Genomic DNA, 22,923 nt, shown 5'->3' with positions numbered 1-22,923 from the left:
TGTTTGCAATTGAGTCTGTTATGTCGCGGACTCGAGGGGCCAACACGGGCCAACCCCCCTTCGGTAGACAATACGCCGACAGAAAGTCAAGATCATGCACGATGGGCATCAGGTTTGCTGCAGTCCGCACGTCACCGTTACACGCCTGATCGATCACATGCATTCTAGGAAGATGTTCATCGGGCAGAGTTGCACCGCTCAGTGCGCAAGTCAGGTTGAACGATTGGTCCGGAATCCGAGCTGGGGCCCTTTGCGCGGACAACAAATCGCAGTCGCGCGCGCTGATTTGCCTGACCTGGGCTTTTTCAACCAACTCTCACCAGATCTGCTGCCATGCATGCAGCAGGCATATCCAACCTGCCCTTTTGGGAGGTGACATGCACCGCCGATCCCGGGGAATACTGTCACAAGACGCCACCTACGACTGGGCCAGCGAGGAAGAAGGCGGGGGATCAAGAACCCAAACCACCTATCCCCCGCATGTCCCCATTCTAATGTTTGCTTTATGCCCTGCTGTTATTGCCGGAACCAGGGAGTGATCGACCATGTGCCGCCATCCTGCCGTTACATCGACCAACCTGCCACCGCATCTCGTAACGAGCATGGGGGACAAACGCTCGGTCGGTGCGCTGCGAAGGGGCCGTTGATGAGCGGCCGCTAAGGGCTGTTGTGAGCGATAGAGAGACACAGCATCCACCGTATTAGTATCATGTATTATACTCGAATTAGGGAGGTGCCACACAGGTGCCCCGGCAGCTACCTGCTTGCATGTCGGGAAACCAGCTACCGGGAATGGGTGGTCTGTGGCCCAGACGTTCTCCTCAGGATCGCCGACAGAGATTCTAGGCTGCGGTTTAAATAGGCCGGGAGGGAGGGCGCGAATCTACTAGCCTTTCACCCGGGCACGTCTGTTTCCCAACACGATCGTATACAGCAGCCATGGCCGATAACAGACAGCCCTCTGAGCCAGTTCACTCTGCCGAGGTCTCGCACGTCGAGGATCCGACGGCCCGCCTCGCAGCGGCGGAGAAGCATGATGATATCCAAGCAGTGCCCGACGACAATGGGCAGACTCGCCACGGCAAGGCCGGCTTAGCCGTCATTGAGCAGCGCCATGCCATTCCGTCCACGGGCAAACGTATCACCACGAGCAAGTGGGAATACATCACGTTCTGCATCTTCTGTAAGACCCCACAATCCGACCTCTCAATCTATGGTGATGAATGCTGACAGCGAGGTGCGCGCGGGTAAGACTTCTCCCTCAACGGAGCACCGATCGGGGGCAACGGCGGCGCCTTGAGGCAAGCCCTCGTCAACCAGCAGTTCCCCGACGGCAACGTGCACTGGGCCGGGCGTGTGTTCCCCATCAACAGCTTCCTGCTCGACATCACCGGCATCATGTTCGCGTGCCAGCTCGCGCTGCTGCTCGTCCTCGGCCCGTACGCCGACTACGGAAAATGGCGGCCGTGGATCATGATTGTTGGTCAATGCACTCTTTGTAATATCTCCCGCACAGACTTCTGCTTTCCCATCAACTGACGACAAACAGACGTAATGCAATTCGCCATGTGCGGCATCACCAGGCCAGGACAATGGCAGGCCGCCAACGCCCTCTTCGTCGTCGGCTCCCTAGGTCAGTCCCTTTGCAGCAGATTTCACACCCGCAAGCTCTTGCTAACCAATTGTCTCCTACCGTACACACAGCCGCCAACATCGTCAACTCCTTCTACGCCGCCACCTTCCCGGGCATCGTGCGCGACCTGCCCAAGCTCATCGAGTCGGAGAAGGAGGTCAAGGCGGGCCGCAAGTCGCCCGAGGCGCACGCCGAGCTCGACTCGTACGAGCGCTCGCGGCTGTACAACCTCGTCAACATCACCGGGTCCGCGCTCGTCATCGTCTCGTACGCCATCGCCGTCGGCATCTCGGCCGGCATCGGCTTCGACACGCCCTCCAAGCTCATCCACTCGTACAACGTGCTCATGGGCTACTTTGGCGCCATCACCGTCGCCTGCACGGTGCCCTTCTTCCTCGTGCACAAGCACCGCCCCGGCCAGCAGCTGCCCGCGGGCTCCGGGTTCATCACGGCGGGGCCCAAGCAGGTGTGGTCGGCGCTCAAGTCGGCTGTGAACCTGAAGCAGTGCTTGCTGTACCTGCTGGCATATTTCCTGCTGCAAGAGAGTGAGTCTGAAATGCGGAAACGAAAAAGACCAGAGCGACGCTGGAGCACGAGCTGACTTGATGCCTACCTGCAGGTGCTGGAACTGCGGGCTCCGTCACGGGCATTCTCCAGAACGAGGTCATCCACTACTCGCCCCTCAAGCTCAGCGCCATGCTGCTCGTGGCCGACCTGTCCGGAGGCCTGGGCACCGTGTTCATGTATTTTCTGCAGAGAAAGGTGCGCTTCTCGGTCAAGAAGGGCGTCTTCTATGGCGCGTGCATGACTCTCGGCCCGTCGATGTGGGGAGCCATCGGCTACTTCACCAATACGATCGGGTATCACCACGACTGGGAGGTATGTGCCGAACCCCAACAAACACCTTGTGCGAATTCCTGGCTGGCTGACATCTTTTCCTTTATCTTGCAGTTCTGGGTCCTCCAAGTCTGGAACTTCCAGACCGCCGCTTGGGGCTCATACCAAGTGACCATGATCTCCGAGGTCGTGCCGCATCCAAAGGCCTACATGTTCTTCGCACTGTTCAACACGGTGAGCAAGACGTCGAGCTTCATCGGGCCCTTCATCTCGTCGGCCATCATCGAGAAGGCGGGCCACACCAACGCCGCCTACTGGTTCCTCTTCCCCGTGGGCATCATCGGCGTCTTTACGCTGTACTGGGTCGACACTGACCGGGCCAAGATTGACAATGCCAAGTGTGAGTGGTCCCTTTTACTTGTTCTTAGGGGATCATCCCGATCGAGGGAGTATGTGAAGTATTGCCGGGTGTTTGACTGACTTGTCTTGAATTGTAGATCTCGAGCGCGAGGCGGCGGATCTGTACACAGCCGAGCAGCGTGACAGAGCAAAGGCTGAGGAGATTGCCGAGGGTATGGAGAAGGAGGTCAAGATGTAGTTTGACAGAGCGTGCTTTCACTCATCCTCTATGAGTGGAAAGCGATGAAGACTGGTTTCGACTTCGTCAATATTTCTGAATCATTCTGTATCATCATGTCAACGCATCCATGGTCGATGGGGGCCAAAGTCAATGAAAGCTTTGATGTTTGCTAAAAAATCTGCGCATCAAGTTTGTCTTTTGATGTTGATCCCAACCCCCAACGCCATAGTCATAGAGAATTCAAACCGTGATTCCGAGCCGTTTACCTGACTTCCTCTGCTCTCCTAAAATATAGAGCCATCTCGGCCGGCGACATCCGCTGAGCCTGGCTCTCGCCTCTAGCCACTCTAAGGTCTACATCCTCCTCCGTCTCGCCGGTCGGATTTGGAGAGCTGCTTGCCTCCTCCGTCAGGGGTGGTCCGACGGGAGCTGGTCTCGATGTATTCGGTGCAACAGCGCCAGGGCTGAGAGCAGTATTGCTCGCGGTGCGCACTGCAGACTCTCCTTGCTGAAGGGCCGGAGGTGGTCTCGTCAGTGCCTGCGAGGGCATGGAAGGATCGTGGTACGATGGCGGTCGAGACTTGGCCGCCGCTGACGACCGTATGGACCAGGCCGGGGATGTCGATGCGGAAGGGTGGTGCGACGAACGCCGAGTGGCTCTAGTACTCGACGGCGGCGAAGGATTTAGATGCACCTCGCGCATGACGATAACCGGCGCGCCGGTGGGCAGGTACAGTACTCTCGGCTGGGAGTTGATCCTATCTCGCTTGTCCAGGCAGGCGAAGACGAATAGTACAGTTTGGAGGACACTAAGTGCATAACAAAGATGGGTCAGCAACTTGATGGGGAACCGATGCTCTCTAGGTGCATCAACCTGAGGGAGAGACCTACAGAACTATGGCCGTGAAGGCGACATTGACCCGGGTTCCCGTTTCCCAATTGTCGGGACCGTAGACGCTCATGCCGTGAGAGGTCATTTGGGTCAACTGGTAGAACACGCCGGACGAGGCACCGACGGCAGCTACCAGTGACAGGGAATCGCGCAGGATGCGATTCCTAGCGGCGTACCGCCGGCCCTTGCGGCTGTTGAGCATGGTGATCTCGCCGATGTTCATCATCGTGAGAAATGGAAGCTATGTATGAAGTTCAAGGCGTCAGCGATGGCCGTGCGATCTGAAAAGGACAAGAGTTTTGGAGACAGCTCACCAGGAAGAAAACAACGGGGAAGACAAAGTCATTCTGGCGGCCGCCAAGGGTGGTCTCGTAGGTGTAGATCTGCAGGCCCAGGGACACTGAAGCGCAGACGAGTGAGGCGGCGCGCAGCCAGATGCCGACCTCCTGGCGGATGCTGCGCTGGGCGACGGGCGACTCTGGGTACAGGACCAAGGGCTTACCCTGGTTGACCGAGGTTGCGTCATGGCCTGCGCCCACGGGAGGCTGTCCGCTCAAGTTCTGGAGCGGGATGGCACCGCCGGTGGCATCATTGGCGGGCTGCTGTTGCTGGTGAGAGCCAGGTGAGGCCTCGATATCGACCATGATCGCCGGCTGAGGGCGTCTGGAAAGGACGACAAGAAGGCTTCAGACGGTATACGGATGCGCACGGTCTAGACGAAGTGGGATTAAAGTTCTGTCCCCCTTCGGTACGGAGCTGCAGGTCGCATTCGAGCCTCAACGCCGTTGACGTTGGTGGCGGTGCAATGTGGTTTGGCGTCGCAAATGGGGGGATTCTTTTAGGCAGCCGAATAAAACATTCTTTGAATGGCCCGGTTGAATCAGGGTCAAGAGAAAGTGAGAGGAATGATTGGGGGTTCCTGGCGATTTTCTCCACAGTAAGCATGGGAGTTGATAAAAAGGCAAGGATCTTCAATTCGGATGCATGTAGATGGATGACGATGAAGCGCCTAAGCTTGGGAAAAGGAAGTGAGTTGCTTCTGATAATGACTTGAAGACAGGAAGTAAATAGCCAAAGAGTGTGTAAGTATACTGAACAAGCACAGAGAACCCACTAACGCCAACCTATCCACCACTCAACTTCAGACATGATATATCATCTAGATTCCTCTCCTACCAATCACCCGCCGCCAGTTCCTGGTACCACAGACCACAACTCTTCCCTGAAATTCAACAAACCCTCCTCTTTCAATTTCATCGGGTTCAAGTAGATTCGAAGTCCCATGTCATTCTGTCCAAGTTTGAATACTCGGAAAATGACATAGACGCATTTGTGATCGCGTGCCTCCAAGGCACAGTCTTTTATCTGATTCGGTTGTCAGCAGTTGCCCCCCCCAGAACCCAGAACCACTTCCACTTACTCTCTGATACTGTGCCTTGCTCACATAGAAGGGCGTTTCGCAGGCTGAAGTGGTTGTCTTGACCTCGATGAAGCACTCCGGCCGCTTTCCCCTCCAGGCTTCATCAAGGTAGCCCTTGTCGATGAACGCCTCGGTCAATGTTCCCTGAGCATCCCGATACATGATATCCGACTTCTCCCGCCCCTCCCACGGTTCCATATCGGCATACTCGTGGTGAACCGTGACGTATTTCCGCATGGTGCTCTGCCAGTTTGCTCGGGAGAACCCTGGAAGCCGTGGCTCCAAATGTGACAGCAGCTCGAAAACCTTCCATGATGACGCGTTAGAAAATTGTCTCAAATAGTTAGCACTCTGGCTGGGGACAAAGGTTCACACTGACAAAAAGCTCTCCCGCTGCGCCGACCTTGCAGTCCCGCTCAATTTGTGCCTGAGACCGCACCCCCAGGTCTGTCGGCATCCCACCGGCGTCGGAGGCATCGATGCTAGGAAGGTTGTCTAGAAGGCTGCTCATGTCGAATGTGCCTACGCTCGGGATAGAAGCAATCCGACCAGCGGCGATGACCCTGTCTAGGAGCGCGATGTAATTCCGAGTACTGTCTGCTCCCTGTACTGCAGCGACCGGCGTGGCACCGTGGCGTGGCGCAGGCGGTGTGTACGGCTCACTAGCCAAGATGCGAGACCTAACCGGTGCGGAGGCTCGGAAAGCACTGGAAACAGCAATGACACTAATGCCAGGTGACGGACTTGCAACCGAGGAGATGGGGGTCTCGCAAACGGCTGAACTGCCGTCCCATTCGTCACTAGGCACCGAGTCAGCAACACTTCTAAGAGCGGATGGCTCTCGCGTAAAGGGACGTTCTGTTTCGGGCTCCGAGGTCTCTTCGTCAGCACTATCGTCAAGATTGGGCAGATCTATGGTTGCAATGCCAAGGTCTTCCAGCGTAGTGAGCAATGTTGACTGCGGAACGACTAAAGCGTTCATGGTCGCTATAATGCCGCCCTTTTCCATTCGTTCCGGGACCTGCAGTGTATCTGGAGAAGTCATCATCCACTCGAATAGCTTTCCTGGAAGGGTGCTAGCGAACACACGTCCTTGATCGGACTTTCTCCGCGGAAGGTAGACTTTGAGGCTGTTCGGGCTGCCGTCAATGTGCAGAGTGGCTCTCTTCCCTTCAACTACATGGGCGTTTCCGTCTTGCTGAAGGCTGAGGTCTGAAGAGATGTCATTGGTCTGGTAGATGCTTGCATGTCTCAACACCTCGTACAAGGCTTCCAAGTCAGCTGCGGACCGAGTCCGTGGACTATTATAATGCGCCGCAATTCTATCGCCTGGTCAGCAGTGTCATTATTCTCTTCGGTCGTTGCATGGACAAAAATACCTGAGCAAGGCATGTGCTCGATTCCGAACCTGTCTATCCAGGCGGGAGAGCAAACGAGCGCTCTCTCCGTGGAAAGCGGTAATCTCCTTGACACAAGTGGACAAAAGTCTGTCACCAAGAGATGCCCACTCAATAAAGGGACGCAATTGGCGGATCTCGTCCAGCTCAAAGTCCAGGAACTTGACTTTACCATCGAAGGCAGCTTTGAGAGGCTCACGGTCGATGAGGAAGAAGTCGATGCTTTTGGAGCTTTTCTTAACGTGACCATCGACTTGTCTCACCGGAAGTATTTTGCGTTTCATGGCGACATCCGGGCTGGGGTGCTCATCTTCCAGAGGTAGGAGTGAGTTCACCGTCATGATGGCGTCCTTGAGATCTTCTGCGGAGGCAGACTTCCTGCTTCCAGCATCTTCGAGTTCAGCAACTGCCATGGCGAGATTCACAGGCCTGACTCCAAGCAGATCCACGAAGAGTTCCTTCAGCTCCTCATAGTAATAATTTAGAGAGACCTTGCCTTTAAGGCGAGCCGCATGGGACCAAACACACTCCGATGTGCGACGCCAGATCATCCCATCCCCAGAAGGAGCGTAAATCAGCCTATCTTCCTCAAACGCGGATCTGGAAGACAAGGATCAGCAAACCGACTTTCCTGCAGAACATCAATTGCTTTGTCTCACCTGAGTTGGGTCTGGCTTATCGGTAGCATTCCTGGGCGAAAGGTATCGAGTGCCTTGTAGATGCCGGTGATGGAATCGTGATTGTTGCAGTCCAGCTCCTGGAGCACTCTCAGCTCGTCAACATACATCTCCCAGGTGCAGTCAAGCTGAACACCAAGGACATCTCCGAAGAACACCGGGGCTAGTTTGCGGTCCACGTTATCGCAAGCAAAGAGTGGCTCATATAGCAGTTTGAGAACCCACACGGATTCCAGTTCCTGTGTTGCATCCCACACGCATTCGCTGGCACCTGCCCAAGCGTTGCTGGTAGGAGAGAGAGGAATGTAGATACGGTCCTTTTCGGCAAACGTCTTCCTATTTGCGGCGTTAGAGTCCGGACCCAGCAAGGTCATCGGTACATACCTAATCTTTTTGAGAGCGGCAGAGTGATCATCGTCTTCTCGATATTTAGAGTGAATGTGATAGTAAAGATCGAAAAGCCTCGTCCTATCCTTGGAAAGGACTACGTCTGGAAACTCAAATACCGTGTACCTCAGCATGTCCAAGGCGAAGTCGAGATCACTTGAAGGGATTCCGAGTTTTAGGTGTGTGAGCATTGCCTTCCAGTCCTCAGGGATTGTCTCGGGTGTCTTTGGTGAGCCTATACTGAGCCAGGGAAAGGAAGCAGTCGGGTGCACAAACCGCTTGACGAGGCCAACAAGACGCTGAGTCGGAAAATAGCATTCGCAGAATCTGAACATCTGCTTCCCGCGGCAGAGAACAAGTGTACGTCTTAACTCATACCGCAGGTGCTCTTCAAAGTTCTTGTGGCGCCGAAAGTCGCGAAGGAGACTGCCGATGAACCTTTCAGGTCTATACTCCTGTAAGTATTTACCCGCCCTCCCAAGGCCTTGTAAGTCCGGTACGAGGCACGACACATAGTCCCTGACACAAAGTTCTTCTACAAGCCAGTCCGCCCATAGCTGCTTGTGGGCCGCAAGGACTGGTGGTTCAACAAAGTAGTCCTCGTGAAGGTAAATGGCATCCTGATAGCCGGGTGCGCCATCGCCAGAGCATGGACCTGGAAGAGTCTTTCGAAAGAGTTCCCGGGGCCCATAAGGCTGGTCGTTCGCAAGATAGACTGCAGACTTGCGAGCGTTATAGAGTCCACCACAGCTTGCATAAACGAAAATACCCTTGCACCAGTGTGAGGGACGCTCAAGAACAAGGTCGAGAGTATCGCTCAAGTAGAGAAAATGAAGATGTCGCTTCGAGGCCGCAAGGGTGATCGTTGACCGTGTCTTCGACTTATACAACGCATGGATTCGTTCTTGAACCTGCCTGGTCGTGGCATCCTCTACACCGAGGTGTTCAAACAGGGTGAGTCGGGCGTTGTTAGTTATCCTACTACGGATAAGTCGAAGGTCAATATCCGGTGGAATCTGTAAGCCATCCACCTTGGCAAAATAGACTTGTCCAGAAGACACCTTGGTCCAGGAGCCATCTTGAAGTGGCAGGATATCCAACGTCTGCAGAAGGCTCATGTTTTCAGTCATCTTTTTGAGGAATGGCTTTTGGAGAAGTTTAGCGACTTGTGTATGCCAGGTGTCGCAGGTCGAGATGGATTTCATCCGCGAATGTGGGCTCCGCAAATCGAGAGATAGCGAGGAAAACAGGGTTGCAAAACCGGCCATGTTGAGCCCATAAGGTGCAAGCATGTCCAGATCTGCTGCCGCATAACGACCCGAAATGATCTTCTCCAGGTTTTCATCGTCGAATAGAGGCTCCCCGTTGCTGTCCTTGTATTCAGGAGGGAGGCGATAAAGGTCTGAGAGAAGTTTAGCACCGGGCTCCCGCCTCCCGTAGACGACAGGCGCATCGCTGAGCTTATTGGCAATCTTGCCAATCAGCATCGACCACAGTTGGCCCCAGTGGGTGGCGTTTTTGTCCGGTAGGAACCGCATCCAAGTGTACCTGAGGGTGTCCCGTTCACACATTCGCTTGACTGCCTTGACAAATGCTTTGGCAACTCCATCCAGCAGACCGGTATTGCGAATAGAGTCTCGAACAATGTCTTGGCGGCTGGCATCGGTGACAAAGTCGGCCTGGATGAGAAAGTTAAACCCTACTCGGCGCACGGGCAAGAACGCGAAAATATCCTGTGGTTTGATAATAGGATTGGAGTTCTCCGTAAGCGGAAAGGCCAGGACAATTTCGCCCCTCGAGTACGCGCGGGAATTCTCTTCGGCTTCGGAGTAGGTGCGATTTTCGTTCTTGGCAAGATTTTTAGCTTGATAGCTGGTGACATGGAAGTATTTCTTGCGTTGTTTCAATTGTCCTCCCGCCGTCTTGGATATTCGCAGAAGTGCATCACCATCGTCCAACTTCTCGATAGAGTAGTTTGTTCCGGACGTGCGTGTTCCATCTGCCCCATAGAAACTGACTCGAATCTGTCTTAGATTCTTGGTAAATAAAAGGAACGTTTCTTGGAGCTCTTCGAACTGTTCCTTGATGGCTTCCCGCGCTTTGTCTCCAGAATTACCAGCGTCATGGAGGTGAAGTGTAATTCTTGTCAGCGAGGCTTCCAGCTGCTCTTGTTTGTCCTCCCATACAGGAGAGATCATCCCCATTCCTGACTCGCCTTCTCTATGGCGAAACGAGAAGGACAATGTTCCGGACTGGATATGAACCTTCCATGCTGCCATGAACACAGATTTGAAGCCAATGCCCTTTTCGCCAATGTAACCCTGCGCTCCCTTTTTGGAACTCTTCCCAACGGCACAGATGGCTTTCAAATTCTCATTCGTGAACCCGTCTTCGTTGCATTCGACCACGATGTGATCTGGATAAACGTCGAAAGCTACATAAGGACTTTCTTCGCGTGCGGCTGCATTGGTGTATCGATTATCATCGCAATTTTGGATAAGCTCGAATACAAATCGGGCCTTGCTAGTGTACAGATTCTTTGCGAGTCTGCAGTTCAGGTTAGCGGTATAGATTAAGGGATGGAGGCTTTGGCATACGTGACCACACTGTCTCCAATCAACTCATCTTTTCGTAATAATGCTTCTTCAACTTTGAAACGCACGCCCGGTTCCATCTTCTTTAGGGTGTCCTCTCCAATGTAGCCATGGCTTTCGGAGATGGACTCCACCAGCTCTTTGGCGAGTCGTTTGCTGGCGGGTCGCGTCATCGGCCTGACGTAGATTTGCAAATGAGCTAGAATCGCCAACGCCCAGCCTGGTTATTGAATTCAGTGCATTTCTTGGAGAAGAGAGAAGTTTTCTGTGAGAGGTTCCAGGGAAATCCTTTTTGACGTTGTAGAGAATGGCTATCTTATTTACCACGCCATTAGCGCTCGGTGTCGCCCACAGCGTGACCAACATGGGCGAACGATAATCAAAGCATGTGCTTCTATGTGTGATAGGTCCCTGCGTAAACGTGGAGAAAGCAGGGGCTGTCGCGCGCCAATCACGAATTTGGTGACTTGATGGTCGACTCCGACTGTTTGGTTCTAAGCGCCGACTATCTCCCACAGCGAGCGCCTAAACCCATCCTCTCCTGATGTTTCGCACTGCCCCCTTCCCCAGCTTGCCAAACAACAAAAATCCCGCACTTGAAGTAACTAATGCAGCTGCGCATTGGGCGTGAAACTGGTTGGTTGAGTTATTTTCACACCAAGAGCCTCCCATTCTACGATTGCTGGTCAAAACGAAACTCAAACGACGGAGAGGAGAGTGGCAGTGCGAGCCTTTTGTGGCTAAGCTGAAATACAAGTATTTCCATTGTCTTGATTTAGATGACGGATTGCCTGGCGAGAAGGTTCCTTATATCAGGATCATTGAGTTTCATATTACACTCTGCCGTTCTAACCGAAACTTCTTAAGCCGGGCATCAAGTCCGACACAGCGGCCCATTCTGCGTCGGCAGCCCATCCGAATCCCGAACAGCCCACCTTTCACTACCAGGCGTCGTCGGCACCCAGAATAAACCCCACGGATCGCGCTCCCTCTTGATGCCCATGAGCTTCTCATACTTGTTCCCGAAGAAGCTCTCCTGCCAGTCCGGCTCCTGCACGTCCGCCTCGTTGATGTACGCCCCGCCGCCGACCCTCGTCGCCTCGCGGACCCCGTCGACGTAGCGGTTCAGCCGCGCGTGCCGCGCCTTGAAGTTCTCCGGCGTCCGGCTGCCCCGCGGCCACGGCATGCGGTCAAACATGATCGCGTGCATGAAGCACGTGCGGTACGCCGGGTTGACGCCGTTGTCGATCCCGCCGGGGAGCCGTGCGACCTCCTCCGAGGGCTCCATGTGCACCGTGTGGAAGACGTAGCCGGCCTCGACGAGCGCGCGCACGGCCTCCATACCTTTGTCGAAGAGCGGCCTGTTGTGCCAGGTGTGCAGCGGCCAGAGGCGCGACGAGAAGCGCGTGTCGCCGGGCACGTCGCCGGTGCCGCCGCCGCCCCACCTTTTGTCAACTATGGGCTTGTTGAGCCGGGCCGGGATGCCGATGTCGCGGAGGCGGTCGTACAAGGGTTGGAGGAAGGCAGTCATGTCCTCCGAGGTGTATCCGGGTAGCTGAAACGCGGAGGTGAAGGTGTAGTTCTGGTTAGTGCCGGTCGGGGTAAGGTAATTGAAGGTGATGCCGCCGCGATCGGCGATGAACTTGCCAAAGTAGTAGAACTCGTTAATGCCTCTCCAGAAGACCTCGAGATCATCGACGAAAGCGACCGAGCCATTCTTCGTGTCTCCACCATTGGGGTAGGTCGTGCTGTTGAGGAAGTTGAAGGCTAGAGTTGTCCTGGTGATATGCACGGATGGGTAGGTTTTGACGACCGCAGAGGTCACGATGCCATAGGTGCCTATAGAGATAGGTCGTTAGTGAATATTATTCCCATCAATTCTTTAGGACCCTTACCAGGTCCGCCTCCGCGCATGGCATAGTACAAGTCAGTGTTGACCAATGGGCTCGCCTCTACGAGTCTGCCATCTGCGGTGACAACTTGCATCGACAGCACTTGGTCTGAACCAACTCCAAAAGCCGAAGTCAGCACCGAGTGGCCTCCACCACCTATCCAGCCTCCATAAGCACCGACAGTCTGGCCACCTGGCGCGACAATGGTGATGTTGTACTTGTCCATGGCGGCATACAGTTCAAAAGCCTCGAGGCCAGACCCAACAAGCGCTGCTGTGCCTTCGTAGTCTAATATTTTGTAGTGGTCTAAGTGGACAAAGTCTTTGAGATGGTGCGTCCAGATACTGAGAGCACCTTTGCCAGCTGATCGGCCATTGAAGTCATGACCCGTATTTCTGGTCAGTCACAGGTTAGTTGCTGGCATACTAGAGGATTCGGAGTCGAGGCTAGCGCTGTTTTATTCGCCCAACGACTTACTTGACAATCAGCCTCAAGCCCTTGTTTCTGGCAAAGTTGACCCCAATTTGAATGTGCTTCGTTGTTGTAGCATTGATGACGTATTCTGGGAAGCCTCCCATCTCACATTCTCCATTGGTAGGCGGGGTTGTGCCAGGCAGGAATGGAGGGCATGTGTCTCCCATAGTCCACGCCGTTAGGACAGTGAGCGGATCATTGACGTAGAACCGGGTGCTTGATGCGTTGGTCAATAGCCACTCGCACCGCTCGGCACTGTACTCGGGCTCTCCGGAGTAGCATACGGCGGCGGCAGGAGTTGGTTGTAGTAGAGCTCCTCCTAGAGAGGTATTCAGCTGCGCCCATTCTTCTGGAGCAGGCCATCCGGTTTGGCCTGGGAGAGGGCGACACTCTGCGTCCCCAGTAACGAGTGGCCCGGTTGGGTTTGAAGCATCACCAAAGTCAATTGCTGCAAAGCCGCCAACATCAGCGTCTGTGAGCTGAATGCTTTCGTATGGAAAGTTGACAGCAGACACTGACTGTGCAAGGAGCGCCCAGAGCACGGGGAGGACAGATAGGACGACCATGATCGGCAATAGCTTCTAGTACTGATAGAACACTATCGACTCTTATATCACCCGAGAATTAGCTGACCCAGTAGTCATCGGAAAAACTGGGGAGATGTCCATCGCATTTATAGCCTTGGTCTGTTTCCATTTCCTGAGCATGGAAGGACGTGCATCATATAACTCAATCCTATGATTCGGCAATAGTAAGTCGAAAGAGATGGAGAGGGGTTCAGAGCTGTCGACTTTGATTAAATCACCGGCCGAGCATGCAGTCTCCTGCAAGTTTCCGGGTCATCGGTCGGTAGACACGAAGTGCAGGAGGCCAGACCTATTGTAGAGATTCAAAGTCGTCGAGAGCGCCACGCATGCAGGCAAGAGTCTGGGGAAATGCGGGGAGTTTAGCCGATCAGCATCAAAGCTTCCTCTTGCGTTCAATCCAGCGGGCGGACCTGAACCTTTGCAGACGCAACAGATAACAGACCTAGTTGGGCAAGTGTATAACATGCAGTGTTCCATCAAACGTGTCTAGGAGCCCAGAGGCTACAGAAACGGGCGCGATCGACATGTCTCGTCACGTCAGAAATATGGCCGAGATCGTTAGTATGCACCAGGTCGTATCAACCCAACTCGCCAAAGTGGAGGATTAGGGGTTTCCCGTGCGCTTTGACACCTTCTCCCCATCTCTTGTCAATAGATCCCGGGAATCTCTCTTCTAGGTAAGAAACATATGCTCACTGTCCGGGCAAGGGATTAAAGCCCAACCGGTGGTCTTGTATGAGTTCACTATGAATCCGTGAATCTGAGATGGCATATGATCGCGAACATCACTCCAACGGCCCCTGATAGAATGCCCTGCCATCACCCCTCATCACCGGCAATGCTCAAGAGTTGCTCATCTGCCGGCATTCTAAGACACGGAATACTCATGCATGAGCAGTGTGCTCGACCAGGTTGGACTTGTAACTCGATCGGCATTAACATACTCATGTTCCTCCCACATATCCAACTATGCAAGCGGCGGCAACCGCGTTTCCCCATCCGGCATTTCGACCCCAGCTCCCAGGAGCAGCATTCGTCTTCTGCGGCGCCTTGCTCGTAGTAGGCGTCGGCAACCGCGCCGACGCCGTGCTCGCTGCCCTGCTCATAATGCCACTCGCAGCCGCCGGATCCAGCTTCCACGCACACGGATTTCCCATACCCGGGCTGACTTCCGTCGGCGGCCAGTATGGGACCCCGTTGGAGAACACAACGGGACACTCGGGCACGGTCAGGTTGCGCCGGACCTCCACGACCGACCCAACGGCAGGGCATTCGGGCGCCTGCGCTACATCGGCCGGCTTGCCAATCGCCGTGGCGTTCTGGTTCCGAAACCGCCGGGACTCGACCTCATCGGGCGTCTCGACGTCGAACATGATGCCGTTGAAGACCGTGTGCGGCCCGTAGTTGCTGCAGTTGCGCAGCGAGCTCCAGTGAACATGCCACCACAGCATGAAGCGTTCGTCACGGTCCTTGCGCCGGATCCACTTGGTCACGTTGGTGCTGTCGACGAGGACCACGGGGCCCTCGCCCGGGTCGGCTGGCAAGGTGAACGTCCCGGCGTCGTAATCGATGCCGCCCGGCACCCGACCGTAGCTGAAGGGCATGATGTCCCACAGGATCGTGAAGTTCCCTAGTATCCCGATCTCCGTGAAGTTTTGCACCACGAAGGCGATGGGGAAAGCCTCGGAGGCAGAAGCATTGTAGGTCTCGTTGCGCGGGAAGACAACATCGATCTCGAAGCGCGGCAGAATCAGGGGATCGACGAGGGTTGGTAAGGGTGGCGCGAGGACTGTTCCGCTACTGGAGCTGGAGCTGGTCTTCTGTGCACAAATGACCGACGCGAACAATATCGCAATGCGAGGAAGGGAAAATGTGTAACGCATGTTTTCACGCTCCCGAAGCACGCCTTGTGCGGGCTGAGAATTACGGGAGAAGTCAGCCTGCGTGTGGCATTTTTAACCTCAGTCTGACAGGCAGAAGTCGTCAGCACTAGGCGCAGCGCAATCTCGTCTAATGATTGTTCACCTCCAGGGGTGGGCGGCTACAGGGATTAACACATGGAGTTGATTTGTCCGGGAACAAAGTGAACCATACATCCTGGCTTGGCAACGGGAACAAGTGACGGTCAGAGTACTTGGCGGAATGCTAACAGAAGTACTTAACTCTCCATCAAGCCCATCGGTTTTAGGAAGCAGGAATACGTATTGTTAACATTGAGGAAGCTCCTGATAAACTCCCATCAACTGTTCTGACTATCACTTGAGGGAGAAACAACACTTTTATGTCAATGCTCACACGGTCCTGACGGTTTCAAAGTGCGGGATTTGAAGAACAGCATGCCCTCAATCCAGTATCATCCTTTGTTTTGAGAAAAGGCACACTATGACAATTTCTGTAGCACTTCTCGCCGCCCTTGCAGAAGGCTTGAACTCCAGTCTTTCACCCTGATCACCATCGAATGCACAGGCGTATTACTCTCCTTTCGTCTTCTTATTTTCCTTGTCCATATCCCACCCAGTCACAATGCGTATAAGTATAGAGTCCAACAAGAAACTAGGGAAGAGCCGCATGACCTCGAACTGCAGCGTGTGCTTCCAGTGGCCCACGACGATGCTACGTCCACATCCCACCCTTCGAATGACCGCCTTAGCCATGGTCGAGGCGTCCGGTGAAAAGAAATCTTGGGCTTCCGTCACGGTCTGGCCGGTTCCCCAGACTTGGCCGACTTTGACGCAGAGAACCTCGATGTTGTGCCCTGCTATCCGGGCCTCACGGCTGAGCATTTCTGTCAGTTTGGACAGGTACGCCTTGGCGGCGGGGTAGCTCCCGCCCAGGGGTATGCCCAGGTCTGCGAGGGAGCCGATGTTGAGGATTAGGCCGGCCGGGCTTTGGTTCAATAGAGGAATAGCTTGCCGTATCAAGAGGGTCGGAAACACGGAGTTGACGCTGATGTCTGTAATCAGCTTCTCGGTCTTCAGTTGCTCGAGAGAAGCGATCGTCGCGTCGGTGGCCCCGCCAGCATTGTTGATGAGGACCGTGAGATTGATGTCTTGAAGTGACGCAAGCCACGACCCGCATGTTGCTCCCGCATCGAAAGCCTCCGAGGCGTCGATGATGATGGTGCGAAACTGGCGATTGGGGTGCGATCGCGCGAGGTCCGCCTTGACGACGTCGAGCTTCTGCTGGCTGCGGCCGTGCAAGACCACGTTGAAGCCGATGGTCGCGAGCTCATGCGCGAGCTGTTTTCCAATGCCGCCGCTTCCACCGGTAATAAGGGCCCATGCCGGCTTGCCATCGCGGGTCTTTAGGTATCGACGAATGCCGGATGGCTTCACGAATACCCAGAGAAGAGACAAATAATGGCCTACAGTGACTAGGCACCAGAGCGCGCCGGCGGCTACAGCTAAGTCAGTTGCTGAATGCAGTGACCAAGACATGGTTGGGTCAATCACACAAGGCCGGAAACACCGAGGGCTAGAATTGTCGCGGTGACGCCTTTGGCGGGTTGAGAGCTGTGAGGTCTGCCGTGTCCAGAGCAGGCAGAAGTGAAAGTACCGAACAACCTGATGAAAGTACCGAATTATTCTCTGGAAGCTCTAGCCGGGACATCGCCTCGGAGTATCGGCCTGTTATGTGCGTCACGAATGAGTATCCCAATTAGTGCTGACAGACATTGCTTGGCTACCAGCGAAGTACCTTCTAAATAGGAGATGTTACATTTTATTCAGCAGGTATCAAAGTTTTTGTATCGAGTAAAGTCAACATTACGTGAAGAAAGCATCCCTGTAATAGCCTATCTATGCAAGATTAATTATGATCGTGAAAGACTAGTACTTTGCCCGTTCCAACATTATTCCTGAGTCAGGAACGAACCCAAGACCTTGATGTACTTCTCAGTTTCTTCAAGCTGCGGCATGTGGCTGCTCTGCGCAAATTGCACCCACTTCACCCTAGCCGTCGGCAGCCTGAAGAATCCTTCCATGGCCTCATCCTGCGCCTCGTCGTAGTATCCGTTCAACAGCAAGATCCCGCCCGGCACGGTCTCTGGCGTGATCTCGTGGAGACGCTTCTCGATAGTCCAATACTTCAGGCACCCCGTCACGGCGACTTCCGAGGTTCCATACATGCTCACGTACACCGTGTTGTCTTCCTCCAGGGCGCCCATCGACGCCATGAGCTCCTCAGGGAACGGGTCGATGCGGCACAGATGGCGCTTGTAAAACACCATCACCGCCGCTTCGTACTCCGGGGTGTCCGTCCTGCCCTCTTCCTCGCCCTTTCGAAGTGTCTCCTGGACGTCCTCCGGGAGCCGTGATCGCAGATCGGTTATCACTTTGATCCACCGATCCATGCTAGTGATCGAGTCGGCAACTATGAGCTTCTGCAGACCCTTGGACTGAGCGACAGCGTACTCAGCGGCCAGCATTCCACCCCAGCTATGGCCGAAGAGGTAAAATTCTTTGATACCGAGCACATTCTTCAGGTTGTCGAGCTCGTCCATGAAAAGCTGTGGAGTCCAGAACGTGTCGTCATGTAAGCGCTCTGGAAGGTGTGTAGAATCGCCGCAGCCGAGTTGGTCGTAGAGGACGACGGGAATACCGTAGTCTATGGAGACTAGCGATATCGTCTGCAGATACTGGGGAGGAATCCCGGGACCACCATGGAGGATAATGAGGGGGATCTTGCCTGAGTCAAGGCTGCCCCAGATTTTGTATGCCGTCTCCGCAATTTGGTCCTTCCCAGGTATGGAAAAAGAAGCCTTGCCTGCCTTTGAGGGCTGAGGCCATGGTCGAGTTTGGCCTAGGGGGCTAGGTTCACTTGGCTTCTGTCCTGGCGTTGAGGTCATTGCGGTAGTCAATTGATCCTAAAGCTCAAAATCCAAAAGGATGACAGGATCAAGGGTCGCTACGAAAAGAACACGTCTTGAACACGTTTTAATAAAAGCCCCTCATCTATTATCTCACTGGTCTGTAATACGTCATTTCTACACATCTCCCGACCTATTCCGTAAGCGGTTCAGAGGATTTGGTGCTTACTGTCGGGTAATCCGTTCTGAGTAATGCATACGCCGCCGGGTTGCGGCTCAGACACATCGAATACGACCTGGGAGAGCATGGTGAAGACTCCTTCGGTATTTGCCTGTTGCGTCTAGCAGGTAACAAGTAGCATCAAATCGGTCGACATTCGAGATGCCCGCAGAGGAGTTCCCACAACAAAGACTACCGATTTCATCCGTCGCATTCCCATTTCAACTCCGCCAAACCCAATCATCCCAGCCAACGATATGCCGTGCCTCCAGCCGAGGTGCTTGGATTATTTCTTATAATAATCATCAAACTGTGCACCTGTTCCCAAGATATCAAAGGAGCTGTCGTAGGTTCCTCCACACATTTGGTCCGAACCCTGGTAGTCTATATGATCTGTGACTTGGGATGGATCAGAGCCCTTCTCCGTACCAGCTTCACAAGAAAGGCTCGACACATCATGTTGCTTCGTTCTTGGTCCATTATTAGTTAGAACGTGGATGACTCTCCTGTTTTACACAGTACTGTACCTTGCAGCCATTTTCTTCGATTTGGTACCCTTCGTCGATGTAGTCCTGTCGCTGTTTGTCTTGGTCGTCGGCATCTTGGTAGTCAGCCAAAGGGAGGAGGACCTTGAAGTCAAGAACGAATTGGTCACGAGGTGATTGAGTTAGAAGGTTTAATGCTGTTCATTTTGACCTGGTTTTTTTCGAGAAGCAACACAACCTTTTATGCTGAGACTCCCTTAGAATATCAAATACACTGTTCAAATTGTTCAGCATGAACAATAACATTATGTGTCCCTGGTGGTCACATCTCTGTGGCATCAAAGTGTGCATAAAACACATCTTGGACATTGCTCTACCATAAGACAATGTACTAATTACCACATTATGTGAGTCAGGGATGGCATCTTCGGAGAGGATCGTGACTAAAACATCGCATATGATGATCCAATATGCGGACAGTTTACCCGCAGCTGTAGCATTTAACACAGGTAGCGCAGAAGGCTGATGGGAGCTGCTGATTCGAATCCAGAAAGTTCCTGGGTAGGTGCTCCAGCCGCATGGCGGGCACACGCCAAGCTTCAGATGCTCAAGAAGTGTCGCCAGTGCAAATTTTGACCAATGGCATCCAGACTCTGGCTCTTAGAAAACACAAGATGTGTTGAGTGTGCAAATGCATGGATGCCCAAGGCACATTCGCTTGCTTACGTAGTTGATGAGCAAGTGAGCCCCTCTTCAGCTTTCGAATTTCCTACATCCTTTCCATGGGGCACCGGACCTCGCCATTTAGCTCAGAAGACATGACAGCCACCCTCAGGTCCAAAGTATGGCTCAAAAACAAGACCCTACGCACGACAAGCTGTCCTTGGAAGCTGAAGATCTACCAAACCTTGGTAGCGGGGACATTTACTTTCGAAACCCACAGTCTGATGAAGATGTCACCTCACATGACTTTCATGATCCGGAGCTCGGCTTCTTATTCGACGAGCGTTTTATAAATCTCACGGGCGAAACTCTTGCCCCATCTCAGCCACCTTGCTCCGATTCTGGTTCACCTCGGTCACCTTGCTCCGATGTTGGATCTACCGCGGAGCAGAAGCAACGGGCGGAGAAAGAGGTACGATTGGCTACCTTATCGACGGACGTTCCGCCCCTACAATCCGTGGAATTATCGTCAGATGATAGCGCCTTTGGGGACCGCTTTGCTTGTGAGCCAAACACAGGGTCTAAAAGTCAATTGGGTGTTGAAGAAAAGGTGAGGATTTCGCTCGAAACATAACAGGCAGATCCTTTATCGGGACCAGTCTAGCCTCCTGGCAGAATATTGAATGATACTAAATGATATGAAGATCAAGGCCAGATTCATGAGTAGCAGTTCCCGAGATCAAAGTATTCACGGGCCATATATCGATGAGCCGGACGCCAGCATACCGGCCTTAGGAAGGGATGCTGGGATCACAAGGTGGCTCGAGGATGTACTACCAACTAGTCCAGACTCTCTACCCCCAGAGGTACCACCGACGTCCTTCGACACGGCGAACTTTCTAAGGGAAGTTCCACTGGGCAACTCGACACGAAACAACACTTTGTCCAATCAGCTCTACTTTGTCGAGGGTGGCGGCCCAGTCACAATGATGGATGTGCAGCTCATGCATCAGTCTAATACCTTTTGGAATGATCCGCCGATTTGTCCCAGCATAATCAACAACGCCGACGACAACCGTGTACAGCCAAAGACATCAGCGGATGCCATGTGGAGGTTCGAGAGGCTCTGTCGCAAACTCGAAAGTAGCAGTTGCTCGAAGGCATCTACATGTGGTACTAGACGAGGTTCTTTGCCAGATCTCGCACCTGACGAGCTCACTATGGGGAATGTTCTTATGAAGACCTCTAGCGGGCCCTACTCTGGAGGCTCTAATGGGAAGATTTCTATCATAGGCACTCTACGCTATGCCTCAACGCTATCTGAGAAAGGAATGAAGCGAAAGAGGAACGACGATGCACCAGAATTGTCAGCCTCGTATGCTAACCCGAGGTTGGAAATGACGAGGAGGAGGTCTCAGGAAATTGAACGATATTCGGAAATCCGCAAGACTCAGAATTACCCAGATCCCTCCATTTTGAGTCTTGACGATCCGGGACCTGCGCAAGATGACCTTCCGGCCATCTTCCCTGGAGAAACTGCAACTTCAGCCCTGTTCCTGCCCCATACCTCGACTCAGATACCACTACCTACTGCTGCCATCCCATCATCACGAGCTGACAAGGGCAGAGATGAGGATCATACTGCCATGCTATCCCAGGCCAGTGTGCCTGTATCACGTGAGGCCCCAGAGCATCCCGCCCTAGAGCAAGTTGGGTTCGCCAGGTTGCGCGTGGATATTGTTTCTTTATCGAAACGACTCCAAATCACCTGTCAAAATGATGGTTCAGATGCCTCCTTATCTGATGGTGAGGATGAGACTGGTTGTAGCCAAGCGAATCGCGATCCGTCAAGTGCTCCAGGCGGTACTCCACTTGCCAACCCAGAAACCGGGACATCTTCGGGGCAGCCTGACAGCAACCGTTCCCGAGACCGCAGTCGCGACGAGGATTCTAACGAAGATGGTGGTAGAGGACAAAAGAGACGACGCATGTGTGCCACTTCTGCATGTGAGCGACCAAGTAATCTCCCACGGTTTGCCTGTCCTTATCAGGCCTACGAGAAACATCTGGGGTGTCTTAGAAAAAGACACAACAACCCCGAAGGCGGTTGCAAGAACATGAGTCGCTTAAAGTAAGTGCATCCGCGACATAGTAGTTCGATTTCTAATGCAGTTGCAGACAACATTTCAATCGACGACATATGATGACAACTCGATGTCCACGATGCTGGGTATCCTTCGACAGTAAAGCCCAGGAAAGGAGTCATCAGGAGAAGGAGAAATGCGTGGAGAGAGAAAAGCCTACAAGTGAGCGATTCATGAGCACCCAACATGAGAAGGAGTTGGAAAGCGGCAACCAGTTTGAGTCTGAAGAGGCACAGTGGTGGCACTTTTTCCAACTCCTCATTCCGAATCAGTATAATCGAGAACTTTCGGAACTGAAGACCCAGTTCTCTCCATGTAAGTATCTTCAAATGCAAATCGAAAATGCTGGTCAGAAACTCAACACCCCTTGCTAGATTATGTTGATCCCGATATAATCCTCACAATCCCGGCACTAACGTTCACCAATCCGGTTTTCAACTCAGGTGGTCTATCAGCACCACCAGGCACTTCAGCCTGGTCACACAAGTATGCCAATAACATCAAAACATTCCGTTTTCTTTTCTAACGATAAACACACGTATCAGTAGCGCAGATCTCTTAGCGTCTTCGACGCCCTTCAACATCCCTCAATCCTCACCAAGCGAGCCCGCCGCGCTCTTTTCACAAGACTTCTCTATGCCATTGTATCAAGGCTCCGCTCAGTCATTAGGAGTGTACACCCCTCTGGAGCCGATTTGGGACGACAACACTCATGCATGCTCAACGCTGGACCCGGCCTTGGATATGTTGAATACATCTACCATACCGACGTCCAGTTCATCAATGCCCAGTCAAGCGCGGGCAAATGATAGCCGGAACGACACGGCATCGCATTCGCAGGGCCAGAACCGCACGCAGCGGAATTACGACCGCCTGAGACAACAACGATTACGAGCGGAAACTGAGAACAGACAATTGAGGGAGCGCCGAGATGCCAACAGGTCCGATGTCGATCGCGCCCACGAGATTGTGGATGAAATTCTCTGCCAGGAGCAAATTCCAGAGGTACTCTATGCGAAAATTTCACTGTTGTCTGATATACTAGAAACGATCAGGGGACGTTTGTAGATCATCCGCAAATGAAATGGACAAATATCGTACTGTTACAACGTCTTGCGTACTTCGCTGCGCAGCTTGCTGATGGGTTCAACAAATCTGCGCCCAGTATACACCGTTCAACGAGACCTTGTACTCGAAGCGCCATTGACGGTAACTTAGACTTACCAGACCTTTC

The 22,923-nt window shown here is 53.4% G+C and overlaps 6 protein-coding genes across 6 annotated transcripts; 2 read left to right on the top strand and 4 right to left on the bottom strand.

Moving 5' to 3' along the window:
* Window positions 1-939: 939 nt before the first annotated feature.
* E0L32_000842 (uncharacterized protein) lies at window positions 940-3,068 on the top strand (the record flags this gene model as incomplete). The annotated part of the gene is made up of 6 exons (XM_031143283.1): window positions 940-1,183; window positions 1,253-1,498; window positions 1,550-1,633; window positions 1,705-2,178; window positions 2,253-2,870; window positions 2,968-3,068. 6 exons carry the CDS (start codon window positions 940-942, stop codon window positions 3,066-3,068), a joined length of 1,767 nt encoding a protein of 588 aa, XP_030994376.1.
* A 244-nt stretch (window positions 3,069-3,312) lies between these two features.
* On the bottom strand, window positions 3,313-4,586 carry E0L32_000841 (uncharacterized protein; the record flags this gene model as incomplete). The annotated part of the gene is made up of 3 exons (XM_031143272.1): window positions 3,313-3,859; window positions 3,942-4,183; window positions 4,257-4,586. 3 exons carry the CDS (start codon window positions 4,584-4,586, stop codon window positions 3,313-3,315), a joined length of 1,119 nt encoding a protein of 372 aa, XP_030994375.1.
* Window positions 4,587-5,121: 535 nt separating this feature from the next.
* Window positions 5,122-13,349, bottom strand: E0L32_000840 (uncharacterized protein; the record flags this gene model as incomplete). The annotated part of the gene is made up of 10 exons (XM_031143261.1): window positions 5,122-5,307; window positions 5,363-5,668; window positions 5,742-6,684; window positions 6,742-7,359; window positions 7,419-7,772; window positions 7,821-10,370; window positions 10,421-10,594; window positions 11,353-12,256; window positions 12,313-12,704; window positions 12,787-13,349. The coding sequence occupies 10 exons, from the start codon at window positions 13,347-13,349 to the stop codon at window positions 5,122-5,124; spliced, it is 6,990 nt and encodes a 2,329-aa protein (XP_030994374.1).
* A 965-nt stretch (window positions 13,350-14,314) lies between these two features.
* On the bottom strand, window positions 14,315-15,253 carry E0L32_000839 (uncharacterized protein; the record flags this gene model as incomplete). The annotated part of the gene is made up of 1 exon (XM_031143250.1): window positions 14,315-15,253. The coding sequence occupies one exon, from the start codon at window positions 15,251-15,253 to the stop codon at window positions 14,315-14,317; it is 939 nt and encodes a 312-aa protein (XP_030994373.1).
* Window positions 15,254-15,841: 588 nt separating this feature from the next.
* On the bottom strand, window positions 15,842-18,216 carry E0L32_000838 (uncharacterized protein; the record flags this gene model as incomplete). The annotated part of the gene is made up of 2 exons (XM_031143239.1): window positions 15,842-16,767; window positions 17,244-18,216. 2 exons carry the CDS (start codon window positions 18,214-18,216, stop codon window positions 15,842-15,844), a joined length of 1,899 nt encoding a protein of 632 aa, XP_030994372.1.
* Window positions 18,217-19,726: 1,510 nt separating this feature from the next.
* On the top strand, window positions 19,727-22,757 carry E0L32_000837 (uncharacterized protein; the record flags this gene model as incomplete). The annotated part of the gene is made up of 5 exons (XM_031143228.1): window positions 19,727-20,017; window positions 20,250-21,676; window positions 21,724-22,004; window positions 22,064-22,175; window positions 22,235-22,757. 5 exons carry the CDS (start codon window positions 19,727-19,729, stop codon window positions 22,755-22,757), a joined length of 2,634 nt encoding a protein of 877 aa, XP_030994371.1.
* Between the last annotated feature and the right edge of the window lie 166 nt (window positions 22,758-22,923).

Source organism: Thyridium curvatum (genome assembly GCF_004353045.1).
Source record: "Thyridium curvatum strain D216 chromosome Unknown NODE_3_length_876553_cov_77.224826, whole genome shotgun sequence".
NCBI classification, from domain to species: Eukaryota; Fungi; Ascomycota; class Sordariomycetes; order Thyridiales; family Thyridiaceae; genus Thyridium; species Thyridium curvatum.
The sequence above is the reverse complement of the archived record's forward strand: the minus strand, read 5'-3'. Positions and strand labels throughout refer to the sequence as shown.